The 13,477-nt window shown below is 39.0% G+C and overlaps 1 protein-coding gene across 3 annotated transcripts in view; it reads right to left on the bottom strand.

Annotated features, from left to right (window-relative positions):
* The window catches only part of LOC307025604 (ankyrin-3-like), a 163,024-nt gene extending 149,779 nt beyond the window's left edge, over positions 1-13,245 (bottom strand). For all 3 annotated transcript variants that reach the window (XM_079660402.1, XM_079660404.1, XM_079660395.1), the window contains exon 1: positions 13,165-13,245. In XM_079660402.1, coding sequence (XP_079516528.1) covers positions 13,165-13,230 — 66 coding nt within the window. In that variant the 5' untranslated portion in view covers positions 13,231-13,245. The remainder of the gene's footprint in view (positions 1-13,164) is intronic.
* Positions 13,246-13,477: the final 232 nt, after the last annotated feature.

Here is a 13,477-nt window from a genome sequence, read left to right as displayed (position 1 = left end):
ACATAACTCTTCCTGTTGTATACACATATTCCCTCCTTGCTATTGATTACCATTACATCACTGTCCTTTGCACCACAAGGCAGAGTGGTTGTAATAACATGGAAAAAACCTGCAATTAAACTAAACTGTAATGCTGATGTGAGAAGTAATATAGTCAAAGTCAACTTTATTGTCAATCTCAAAATATGTGTGTACACACAGAAAGATCGAAATACTGTTTCCCACATTCCCGAGCAGCCACTTCAAGACATACTTACACAGAAAAGACCATCACCTACAAAGAAAAGAAGCACATAGATGAAGAGAAGATAAAGAAATACCTAACTAAAAACAAGGTAACAAGCTTAAAGAAGAGAGAAATTAAACATTTAAGGTACGAATAAAAAACTAACTTAGTGAGAATTTACAATCTACAGTAAAATGTGAACAAATATCTATACTAACGTGAACTGAATGTTTTATTGTATCGTTGACGACAACACAATGTCTGCATTGGTTAATAACCAACAAGACGTTACGGAAACTACAATCTATAATATAACGTGTTAGTGTGAATATGCAGCTGCTCTCTGTTTTACCAAGCTTTATAGAGAGTTTCAGCTCAACGTTAGACCGTCAGAGCCACAACTGTATTGTTATGGTTGACTCTCTAGGCTCTCATATTGACATATTCACTCACAGCCCAGCAGGCAGTTTGTCTTCGTTAAAGAGCCCTAAAAACCTAATGTACACTTCCTGCTCTGTAGCAAACAGACATTAGGAGAGTAGAAACGTGGAGCTAAAAATATTAGAGAACAAGAGTGACTAATGAATCAGAGAAAGAGGTCTCTGCCTCCACCTTCCAATAGTATATTTTATCTTCACATTATTATAGCTTTATGTATTGTTACTGGAATTGGATTTTCACTCTGAAATATCAATATTCAGATATTGGTTTTAAGAATCTAGTATCTGTCAGGCTCTCTTACACTAGAAATATAATATGATCAATTGTAATATTACGATGTGATTGACACAGTAGCACTTATTTATAATCTTTATACATTCTCATCCCAGCTAGTTGGTGTTGCTGTTATCCTTTCATCACAGTTTAAAAAGGAAACCAATAAAGCTAAAAAGTTTAAATATGTCAGACGGTTAATTGACCTTCCATTCATCAAGCAGATGAGCCAACAGGAACAATAAAAGGCTGCAGAAGGATTATAAGATCAACGTAATTACAAATGGATGTTGCACAGATATCTTTTCCCGCTGAGTATTAGCAGTTGATTAAAAGCATAGATCTTAAGAGAGGAAAGGTCTGCAGTCCTGTGCCGTAGACAACTGCTGAGCAAGGCAAACCCAACGCAGTAGATCTGGAACTGAAACCCAGAGTCCTATCTCACTCCATTCCCCCCTCTCTGCCTGAACCCAATTACCTCATCATCTCTATCAAACTATTCTTTAGCCTCATCCTAATACCCCTCCACGACTCTCTTCCCCTCCTCCGGGACTTGACCCGGAAATCGATCAAGACAAGCCATTTTGAAGGACGTCCCAATAGCTGAAATGCACACTGAAGTCCAGGAGGGGTTAGGGAGGAGGGGTGCGGGAGGAGACGAAAGGGAGGATACACGAGAGCAGACTACGCGGAAGTGTTTTCACTACTCACGTATAAAAGCCCCGCCCCCACCTTCACAGCTGGTCCAAAACCGACAACTGGAAGATGAGTGGAAAAGTGTCACATACATGTGTAAGTGCTCACAGCTCTGTGGGAATTATTATGTGCAATTCATTTCCAAAAGGCTTTCACATTACTATAATTATAGTTTTATTTAAATGTAGGCTACATTTTACACCAAAACGGAACACAAAAGCTGGACCAACCATCATACATTGAATTCCTTGACTAACAAGAGAAAGATTCATTCATTTAAATAAAAATGTAACAACAAATGGGCCGGTTCTAAGGGGTTATTCAGTTAAGCCCGATGAGAGGGGATACAGCTGTGCACATGTCATCATTAACAGACGTCGTTTAAAAGTGACGTTTGAGTGAACGAGGACATCCCAATTAATACCTGAGGACTCCTCTGTCCTCGCGTCACCTCCTTGTGTCTCTCGCTCGCATCTTACGGAGGCGGAGCTAAGACGCAAGGAAGGGAAGCGAGTGAGGGAAAGGAGGAGTCGAGGAGGGGTATTGGGATGAGGCTTTTGTCTCTATAGGTGTGAGTGGAAGGGATAGGGGGTTCAAAGGAGGGATTGACAGATTTCTCAGCAGAAAATCTGTTTTGATTGATATATGCTTAATACGATGACCTTAGTCAATGGCTGTGGCCAATGTGTATCTGTCGGGTTGCATCAATTTTGCGCTGGCAAATAAATGATGTATTGTAACTGGGAAACAGGAGTTTATGTTTCACAACAAGAATATTTCTGTTGCCTATGTTTTGAACAATTATTCACGTTGTTTGGGTATTTATTTATTTATTTGGTATAACCATCCATCGATCTGGATAGATTATCGATTCAATACAACCATCCAGGTGAAATTGATTCGAAAGTGAAAACATTGATAACCCAGCTATCAAATGGTGCTAGCAGCCTAACATTGCTATTAATAAAGACTGTCAAATAATATTTGAGTTGCTTTTTGTGAGTTATAAAATGTAGCAAATTCATCTCATATCTATCACAGGATGCTGAATCATATTGTAATCGGAACCAGGCAGACATTTTGAGTTTTGATATTATTCACCCAATATATACAGGACTGTCTCAGAAAATTAGAATATTGTAATAAAGTTCTTTATTTTCTGTAATGCAATTAAAAAAACAAAAATGTCATACATTCTGGATTCATTACAAATCAACTGAAATATTGCAAGCCTTTTATTATTTTAATATTGCTGATTATGGCATACAGCTTAAGAAAACTCAAAAATCCTATCTCAAAAAATTAGAATAGTTCCTCAGACCAAGTAAAAAAAAAAGATTTATAACAGCAAAACACAATCAAACATTTGAAAATGTCCATTAATGCACTCAGTACTTGGTTGGGAATCCTTTTGCACGGATTACTGCATCAATGCGGCGTGGCATGGAGGCAATCAGCCTGTGGCATTGCTGAGGTGTTATGGATGCCCAGGATGCTTCAATAGCGGCCTTTAGCTCATTAGCATTGTTGGGTCTGGTGTCTTTCAGCTTCTTCTTCACAATACCCCACATATTCTCTATGGGGTTCAGGTCAGGGGAATTTGCAGGCCAATCGAGGACAGTAATGCCATGGTCAGTACACCAGTTACTGGTGGTTTTGGCACTGTGGGCAGGTACCAGATCATGCTGGAAAATGAATTCCTCATCTCCATAGAGCTTTTCAGCAGACGGAAGCATGTAGTGCTCTAAAATCTCTTGGTACACAGCTGCATTTACTCTGGGCTTGATGAAACACAGTGGACCAACACCAGCAGCTGACATGGCTCCCCAAACCATCGCTGACTGTGGGAACTTCACACTGGATTTCAAGCAACTTGGATTTTGCTCCTCTCCAGCCTTTCTCCAGACTCTGGCGCCTTGACTTCCAAATGAAATACAAAACTTGCTTTCGTCTGAAAAGAGGACTTTGGACCACTGTGCAACTGTCCAGTGCTTCTTTTCCTTAGCCCAAGTCAGACGCCTCTTCCGTTGTCTTGAGTTCAGAAGTGGCTTGACCATGGGAATACGGCTATTGTAGCCCATTTCCCGGACATGTCTGTGAACAGTGACTTTTGATACCTGGACTCCAGCTTCAGTCCACTGTCTTTGAAGCTCCCCCAAATTCTGGAAGCGACTCTTCTTCACAATGCTGTTAAGGCTGCGGTCATCTCTCTTGGTTGTGCAGCGTTTCCTGCCACATTTCCCCCTTCCAACAGACTTTTTGTGGATGTGCTTTGAAACTGCACTCTGTGAACAGCTTGCTCTTTGAGAAATTTCTTTTTGTGTCTTACCCTCCTGATGGAGGGTGTCAATGACGGTCCTCTGGACAGCAGTCAGATCAGCAGTCTTCCCCATACTTGTGATTTAGTTTACTGAACCAAGCTGAGTGTTTTTCAAGGCTCAGGAAACCCTTGCAGGTGTTTCGAGTTAATTAGACGATTCAAGTGATTCGTTGAACACCCTACTAGTATACTTTTTCATGATATTCTAATATTTAGAGATAGGATATTTGAGTTTTCTTAAGCTGTATGCCATAATCAGCAATATTAAAATAATAAAAGGCTTGCAATATTTCAGTTGATTTGTAATGAATCCAGAATGTATGACATTTTTGTTTTTTTAAATTGCATTACAGAAAATAAAGAACTTTATCACAATATTCTAATTTTCTGAGACAGTCCTGTATATACTCTATAGAAATCTATATATTGGGAAAAGTTGTATCATTGTTAAACGAATCAAGCATTGTGATTACATTTGCAATTTACACCCCTATTGTCTAGCAGGCTAAAAATACTTTTAAAGCTATGTTAATGGACGTTTCATACCAGTGTAGGATTGAATTTGTGCCCATTTATAGATAGTGTTTTGAAGAGTAATCCTTATTTTTTGGAAAATAAAAGTTATTTGGTTTACTGGCGTAAGAACTGGGAATAAATAACAAAAAAAGAAAATATACAACAATGACAAAAACATCTGCATTCAGCCAAAGACTTGTATCATTGGTATCAGCTCAGAGTATCAGAAGTGCTGCATATAGTAAAGTCAGAGACCTACATGGAACGTAGCATGCTAACAGAGCCTCATCCTGTTCCTGTGAAGAGTGAGAAAGAGAGCCAAGCGCAGCACTCTGCTCCGCGGCTGCCTCAGCAAAAACACAATATGTTGGCTCTAAAGGAGCGCACTGCCAGCAACCCTCACCCGAAAGAATATCATCAGATTCATTATACTGCTTGTATCTACCAGCACAATAAATAAGGGAGGGGGTGAAAATTGCTGCATGATGAATTGGAAGAAAATTGCAAAGCGCAGTAAACGCTGAGTCTGCACCGGCTTCGTACCTGCTTTAGCGTGGTCTTTTTTGTATCGTTCTTTCATCTTAATCAACTGGTTTCATTATTTTGTGCGTGGGTTTTTCTTCTGGAATTCAAGGACACTCGGCTGACTCAGCAGGTTAGAATAAAAACTTTACCCTAACAATGTAGAGTAGTGCTTCTTGAATTAAGCTCTTGACCTTTGGATGTATATTATTCCTGCTACTGTAACCTTTTTAGCAGAGGACAGTCCTTCACTATTAAAATGATCTTTTGAGAGAGTACCTGATATTCAGAATGGCCATTTTGGTACCATTCTATTAGTATTACTAATCCCTGTTGTCATTTTAGAGTTTAAAAGCAAGATATAAGGATCTCTTTTGATACAAGTGTTGCCCAATGACTTAGAATTGTCTCTCATATTTTGTAATGTGTGGTGGCCCAGTAAAAGTCAGGGTGTTTTGTTGGATGCATCCTAAGAAGTTCAAAAACATATCCATCATCCTAAATTTGGAACCTCTAAACAATGTTTTTCCTTGGCCAATAGTTCACCCTTCTACCAAGTTTAATGAAAGTTGGGCCAGTAGCTTTTCTGTAATCCTGCTTACAAACACACTAAGGTATTGACAATTTGGACTTTTTACCTGTTTCCTAAATTGATAATGAGACGAGGTGAGTCTAAGCTAGACAAATTCCTGGAAGAAAATTATATCAGGCCACTAAAAGTGCAATAACGGTCTGAGCATTAATGTATAAAAAAAACAGTATTAATGATATTTGAAAATATAAATTACCCAGGTGGGTGCAGTGCTCTTTGGCGCTGCTAAGAGCTTTTCCTGTCTTTACTTGAGCGGTACATCACGCTACAGGGTGTTACTCAAGTATTACGTTTGTCTGAGCAAGCCAGCAGTATTTTCAAATGAGGCACCTCATCAGTTAATGTTACACTTCCTGCCTTCAGAGAAGTGCCTGCCATAAGGCACCGATAGTACAACCTGGCCAAACTCTATCAATGGCTTGTAATAGTGCCTGAGGAGTTATCGGATTTCCTTGGCAACGTCTGCCTCAACAGGAATGATGAACCGTGAAGAAGGGCAGCTAGCTCCATGCTCGCAATATGCTGTGCACCGCGCATTCCAGCTGGGATTACACACAGGGTAGAGTAACCTGTGTGACTCCACCCACTGCAGGGAGACCAAACTCAGGCCAAAGTTTTGGATATACTCTCAAGTAGCCGTTAAAGTGTATGAACAGGAACACTGCACTAATGCTAGAATCTTGAAAGATGAGAGTGTCAGACTGATGTCCATAGGGAGGTCATTCCATAAAAGGGGGTATGATAGGAAAAACTGACTTGTTTTTCACTTCTGACTGGAGTTCAGGATTTAAGAAGATCATCAGAGGCCCCTTCAAGTGTATCTGACATTGATAGGTAGCCAATAAATGGGCAATCAGCCTGGTGTAGTAAGTATTCTATTCTTAGTTAAGATACTAGCTGTAGCTTTCGTCACCATTGGAAGCATAAAATAAAAAACAATAGCAATACTGTCTGACACAGGTAAGGACATGTGCTGTGGCTACTAGCATACTAGTTGCATTGTAGGTAATTAAGGCAACAGGTTTTTAACAAAGAAGTGTGGAATAATAAAAGAAACAAGACAATACTTGTTAGATAATGCACTGGTAAATCAGCGGAGCTTTAAATGAAAAGAAAATTAAGTAAGATGTATTCAAATGTTAGTTACCATCTGCTTTAATTCTGGGGTACCTGGGCAACATGTACGCCAGTATTTAAATATAATGAATTTCAATTTACACCATCACAGGAGGTTAGTTTGTCCGGTATTTTGGTTTGTTACAAAATATTGTTGGATAATAGACTTTACATATTGTTCGATTGTGCTTTAGGTCGGGTTTAAGCCCTAGGCTCTGGAACAGTCTGCCCCTCCATGTGAGGTCGGCCCAGACCCTAGGGGTTTTTAAATCCTCACTGAAGACACACTTCTTCTCTCTGGCCTTCTAGTCAGAGCTGAGTATGACACCTGACATTTCCCTGTGTTTTGTTTTTATATTTCTGTTATAAATTATTGTCTTTTCTTGTTATTGTAGTGTTAAGTGTTTTTATTACATGTACAGCACTCTGGTTCGACCAAACATCGTTTTTAAATGTGCTCTATAAATAAAAGTTGATTTGATTTGATTTAAGGAAGTTACTGGAATCAACAGCCATTAGCATGACTCGACGCAAGGCCTTAGTACATTGAGAAGTAACTTATGACAAACTTTTTCCCTTCCACAAAGAGTGAAAGTTCTGCAGTCAAAATATAGATTCTGGGCAGAAATATTCCCTTTTTAGTAGAGTTCCTTCTGACAGCACATGGAAATCAGGTCCAGATAATAAACACTGTTCATGCTCACTTACGTTTTAAGAACAAAGAGCAGCCAATAAAACATTTCCTAAAGAAGTAAAACGCCTGTATTGATCTGAAATGGCTAAGTATAATTTCAGCTAATAACACCTCCTAGTATTTTCTTACTCTCCACTTTGGATAAATCAGATTAGCAGTGTGCTGAAGCTACCACTTCATGCCTATTGAAAGCATTGACAGTATTGACATTAGAGGGTGTGGGTCTGTGGGATGAAAATGACTGAACGTGGGTAGTCATGTTACATAAGCAATAGTCCACTTCTCTTACAAAAACAGCAGAAAAACACTGACACACCATGCATATGTGTGCTGCTCACCTCCCTCTAACAGATGGGATGTTTTATTCAAGTTGAGATGTCATTATGAGAAGCTAGAAGCCGTTGCTGTGATAAAAACAGCAAATACTTCAGATATAATAAATATATATATATATAATAAAAGTCTACACTGTGTTACTATATTTCTTGTCATAAATGATAAGTTTGCTAAAGAATACTATTTTCAAAAACCTCTTTTTAGTGAGTACTAAGGACAACAAATTCACATTAGGAAGATATTTTTTAAATACTTCTTTTTTTTTTTTAAATGAAGTTGGCTGTATGGATCGTTAGAAAAAAATGATGATTATTATTTTTTATTTTTTTCACAATTCTTTATTTATAAAAAGGTTCTTGTGTGAAATACGTTTTTGCACAAAAACGTTTTTTTAATATTAATTGTTATATAAAAGGAACATTCTAGGTAAACCAACTTTATTTACATAATAAATTAACTACAGATAGATTCAAGAGGCGCTTTCACACCAAGTACTTTTCCCAGGAAAAGTTCCCGGAACTTTTATTTCCCTAGAACTATCTAGTAAATCGCGTTCACACCGGAATAAGTCCCTGAGGGAGGATTAGGAAAATGAAGCCGCTGACGTCACTTCTTCTTCTTCTGCTTTGGGTTTACTGGCAAGCCGCAAACAACTTTACGGCGTATACTGCCACCGGAAGTCCCGGAGCCCCCCGGACTCCGGGAGGCAGTAAATCACCACCCGAAGCCTCGGGTAAATTGCCAGAACGCCGACACCTCCTCATCACTCCACCGATCCCACGTTTTATTTTGTGTTGCCATAAGTTAGTCTCTCTGCGTTTGTGCGCTGGGCTAATGCTAATTCTAATAATGCTAATGCGAGGAAATTAAATGGCGGCTTCACAAAAACTTTTCAGAGTTTTACGGGGCGTGGTTTGCAATTCACCCAGCCAATCAGAAATTGGAACCTTTTTCTCCCCAGGAAAGTCCCTGTTCTCTAGTAGGGACTAAAAAGGGGTGAAAAGGTTCCCCAAACGGTGTGAACGCAACATCCCAGGAACTATCGGAACTATCTCTGGGAAAAGTACTCCGGTGTGAAAGCGCCTATAGATACACTGAATTCACACACCTTGCCTAATGTTTACAATGCAGATCATTCACATTATGTCAATACACATTTGTTACTGCTGCTTTACCCAGTCCATGCATGCAATATTAAATTAAAGAAAACTGGAAAGGTGTCTAAATTTGAAATATATTCCAAGTCTTACCCTATGATTATTTGACAGAGTAATCTAATAAATCCCGCTCCCAAAAAAGAAAGAAAAAGGAATGATGAACGGAGCCAAAGAGCAGTCACTACTCGGCCTCTGTCACCGTCCTCCTGTTTCCCTCCTCACTTACAAGACTTCACCACAGACAGGGATTTGAGTTACATATGAATAGCAAACACACACGCAGACTAAAAGCAGGGTGGTACAGCACATATCAATTTGTTTTTTTCCTACTAGACTCCAGTTCATCCAGTTAAATTATCACTGAATAACATACTCTGAAGTCCTCCTGTTAACACTAAGCAACTGGATACTTGATGTTGAGCTGAATGAAGTTCCTCCACCTGATGACTAACCTCCAGAGCTCCTAACACTTCCTCCTTCTCCCAGGGGGCTTTGGTTGTCATAGTTACAACCATTAACACACCTGCTAAGCTGTGAGGTCCCTCGTGTATCTTGCTCTCTTTTATAGACTTCACACCAATACCCAGACCAGAGGCATGTAACTAATTACATCAACGGGGGACAGATAAGGACAAAATGATGACGTAAATATGGAGGATGTACTGTATCACAGTGTGTCCTGTTTTTTTACCCACCATTCTTATCTTGTTCACGTATTTTTTTATTTACCCATAAATGTATTAAACTAACCATATATTTGAAATGATTAGCTTCATTTGAAACTATTTGGATCCAGTTTAGCATTAAAATATAGATATTGACAGCCACATATTGAATTCAATTTTGGAGCGGATCTAATTAACTGGGCAGAAAAACACATCTTTTTTTTTTGGCATCGACTTTGCAGATGTTGCACTCTCCCAGTGCCCTGCTAGTTTTTTTTATTGCTATCATAACAATTTTAACAAATGTTTGCTTGGTCACAGCTAAAAAAACAAAATTACTAAGTAGGATATCACAGCCAATGTTGCAACAATCATTAGAAAGAATTGGCCCCATATTAACCACCTTTATTATTGTTAAAGAGGCCCTGTTATGTATTTTGGGGTTTGTCGTGAAAAAGGCTTGAAATCCCAAAGTTCCCTCCAGAGGGAGTTTCTTGGTAGCAACCGCAGTTTTTATGACATTCCGTTGTAGAACAATATATGGAAAATCTCTCGAGCTTGTACTAGCATGAGACCTTATTTCAACCAAATCCAAGTAAAAAGTATCATTGAATTCAAGACAAGCGAACCAGAAATGCTAAAACTAATTTCTTAATTTAAGGACTCATTCCTGCACCTCTAACCTCTCAGCTGACAGTCTTATTATTGACATGAGGCTTCATCTAACTGAAGCATTAGAGCACTCCTGTCACTGAATATCCAAGCACTCAATTGTTCCTTTGGCCGGATGTGATGGTTCTTCCCGGTTAAAAGCACATTGTGCATGTTGTCATCCACATCAGTGCTACTGTTTTCACTGTGAATCACAAATTCCCTGTGTCCCTAGCAACAGGTGGAGAGTGGAGGCAACACTTATCTCATCAAAGCCAAAATAAATGCTCCTATATTCTTCTTTTTCTACTTTCTGTTCTCTCTATTTATCCTGTCTACTCATTCCCTGAATAGACGTCTTTGATTCCTCCATTTTCCTCACTCTCTGCCTACCCTTCTCTTCATCTAACTCCTCCCTTTTTGTCTACTTTACTCCACTCTTTCTTTTCATCTGCTTTGCCATCTTCTCTCCTCTTTCCTTGCCGACTGTCTGTTCAGTGCAGGATCACAGCGACACAACAGTCATATCAAATCAGTCGAAACGCTGTCTCTATCAAAACATTCCGTTTCTTTCTTTCTTTCTTTCATCCTCACCTCTCTTCTTCCTCCATCCTTGCTCTCCCCACTCTTCCTCCCCACCCTTGTTTGACTCCTCCTCTACTTCTCTAGTATTTTCTCTCCGCCTCCCTCTCCTCTCTGTAGCATCCATTTGCATTGCTCAAATACAAAAATAATCATTAATCTCACCGATACGTTAGACCAACACAAATTCTGAGAGCCTTGCCCCTTCCAAAGGACATAGCATCAATATTAAAGATGTACTAAATCATATAGGCTACACTTTATGCTGCCTTCTTTGTCTGTTTAAAGAGCCAAAAACACCTGTTACACTAGATAGAGAAGACTGTGGTGTGTGTGTGTGTGTGTGTGTGTGTGTGTGTGTGTGTGTGTGTGTGTGTGTGTGTGTGTGTGTGTGTGTGTGTGTGTGTGTGTGTGTGTGTGTGTGTGTGTGTGTGTGTGTGTGTGTGTGTGTGTGTGTGTGTACGCTGGAAGACAATTAAAAACAGCTGACTAAACATAGGGCTGAATCTTATAGGATAAAAGGTGCTTAGCCAGCAGCTTTTTTCACAGCAGAGAAACACACACATACTGTACACACAGTGCATAGAAACCGTAACCCACACAACAACAAAGCAGAGTCTTCAGATAGAAGACAGAAATGTAAAGTCCTCAATGTGGCAGGGTGTCAAACTTAAACTTTGATAGATTAAAATGCATAGATGGCACTGAGAACGGAAAGCTTTTTGCAACCTGACACCTTTCTCGCTACTTTTCAGACCTCTCTCGCTACTTTATTTCTAAGAAGGGCAAAGCTACAAATGTATGGCAGAACGGCAAAACCACTAAGTGTCACGTAAATGAATGAAAGATAACTTTACCAATATGTAAATAACCTGCAAACCTAATGCTAACCATCAGGTAGCAAGGTTGTTAGATTGGTCAGCTTTTAAAGATGTCCTTATTAAATGAAATGTACAACCTTGAAAACGAAATTCTAACGTTGGAGAGAACATTCCATTATAGATACAACAAAAAAATTGTGTAGGAAAGACAGTAATTCACCAGCTTTAGACTACTTTATCAAGCCAAAGTCATGTAAGGTTGCTGGAAGTTAGACAATATTCAAAATTAATCAATTAATGTATTGATTAATTTCACATAAAAAAAACCAGAGTATGCCAGGAGATTTAATACGATTCCCATTAGTAACAAAAAAATCTAACAAATACTTCTAAATGTCTTTTGTCTCATTTACCCAAAACAGAAACCCTAACAAATCCAGCAAATATTCTCCAAAGAATAACTTTTACTGATTCATGTTCTTGTTTAGATTGTGTTATACAGGCAAATAACACAGACAAACTCGCTGATATCCGGCAGCTAATGTAGAACTGTAAATCCTGTCAGCATTTGAATCACTGAACTGGCATGAGAAGGCATTTGCTGCATTAGCATCACAACTAAATATTGGCATATTGGCTCCTTCGTGTTGTAAAGATGCAAGATTCATCAGTAAATGAAAAATGGTGTTAACATGATTTGACAGAACATGGTATTAGAGCAGCTGGTCAATATAATTACATTTGTAGGATGATACAGCTCTTTATTTTTGGAAAAAAAACAAGTCCCCTCTTTCCTCCCACTGTCACTCGTCTAATTCTTCATCCCTCTGATATTTCTCCACATGTTTTCTGTTTCTTACTCTCAACCTTTACCTTTCACCTGATCTCTGATTTTGTACGTAATGTCTTCTCTCCCTTGCCCATCCTTCTCATTTCATGTGCCTGGTCACTCTTGAATTTCTTATCGTCTGCTCTCACTGAGCATATTGAAAGGTTAACAGGTGTTTAATACCTGCAGTCACACTTTGTGTTGCAACAATATGGTTCATATTCAACATAAGAAGGAAACCATTGGAAATTAGACATTTGCTGGATACAAATAATCTCATAAACAAATAAATGGAAGTGTCTAAGCTACATAACCACATCCTAAATCTCTGTATGGGTTATTTCAATGCTTAACTGTACACAATTGCCGTTATAAAAAAAGACTATTTGACTCCATTTGGAATGAATAAACTGCCTTTTTTATTGAATATCAGAAGAACAAAAGCTGCTACACCACGGTAGTGCTCTGTCATCAAAACGACCACAACAAAAGAGCTGCTCCCCATCAACAAAAAGCACAACTTCCAAAGGCGATACAACTGAAATAAAACTGTTCAATTAGATCAAAAGCATCCTAAATATGAAATCAGACACATGTAAAAAATATATGCAAGAGCATTTGTTTAAAAAAAAAAAAACACAGGTCTCCCTTTCTGGTAGAAAGACTGACATGTTTTTAGTTGTTGTTTCAAGCAGCCACCCCATGTTGTTTACAAGTCATTCTTTACCTTCTTTCCTTTCTTCTTGCGGTGTGCTGTCTTCCCCGTAGCTTTGTCTTTAACCTCCTCACTCATTTCAGCAGCTGCAAGGGTGAATGTGTCCCAAACAGCTGTGTGTATGAGTCCCCAAAATAAAATAAAAAGGGTTTAGTTTTTTTTAATCCAGCATGAATGAGCGGAGAAGAGTGGAGTGGTGGCCACTCTCAACGTGCTTTGAAACCAACTCGCTCAGCTGCTCACACCCACTTTCACACACACACACACACACACACACACGCACACACACACACACACACACACACACATTTTGTCCGGGAGGAGA

This window comes from Notothenia rossii, assembly GCF_949606895.1.
Source record: "Notothenia rossii genome assembly, chromosome: 11".
Classification (NCBI taxonomy): domain Eukaryota; kingdom Metazoa; phylum Chordata; class Actinopteri; order Perciformes; family Nototheniidae; genus Notothenia; species Notothenia rossii.
This window is presented reverse-complemented; position numbering and strand designations above follow the sequence as displayed.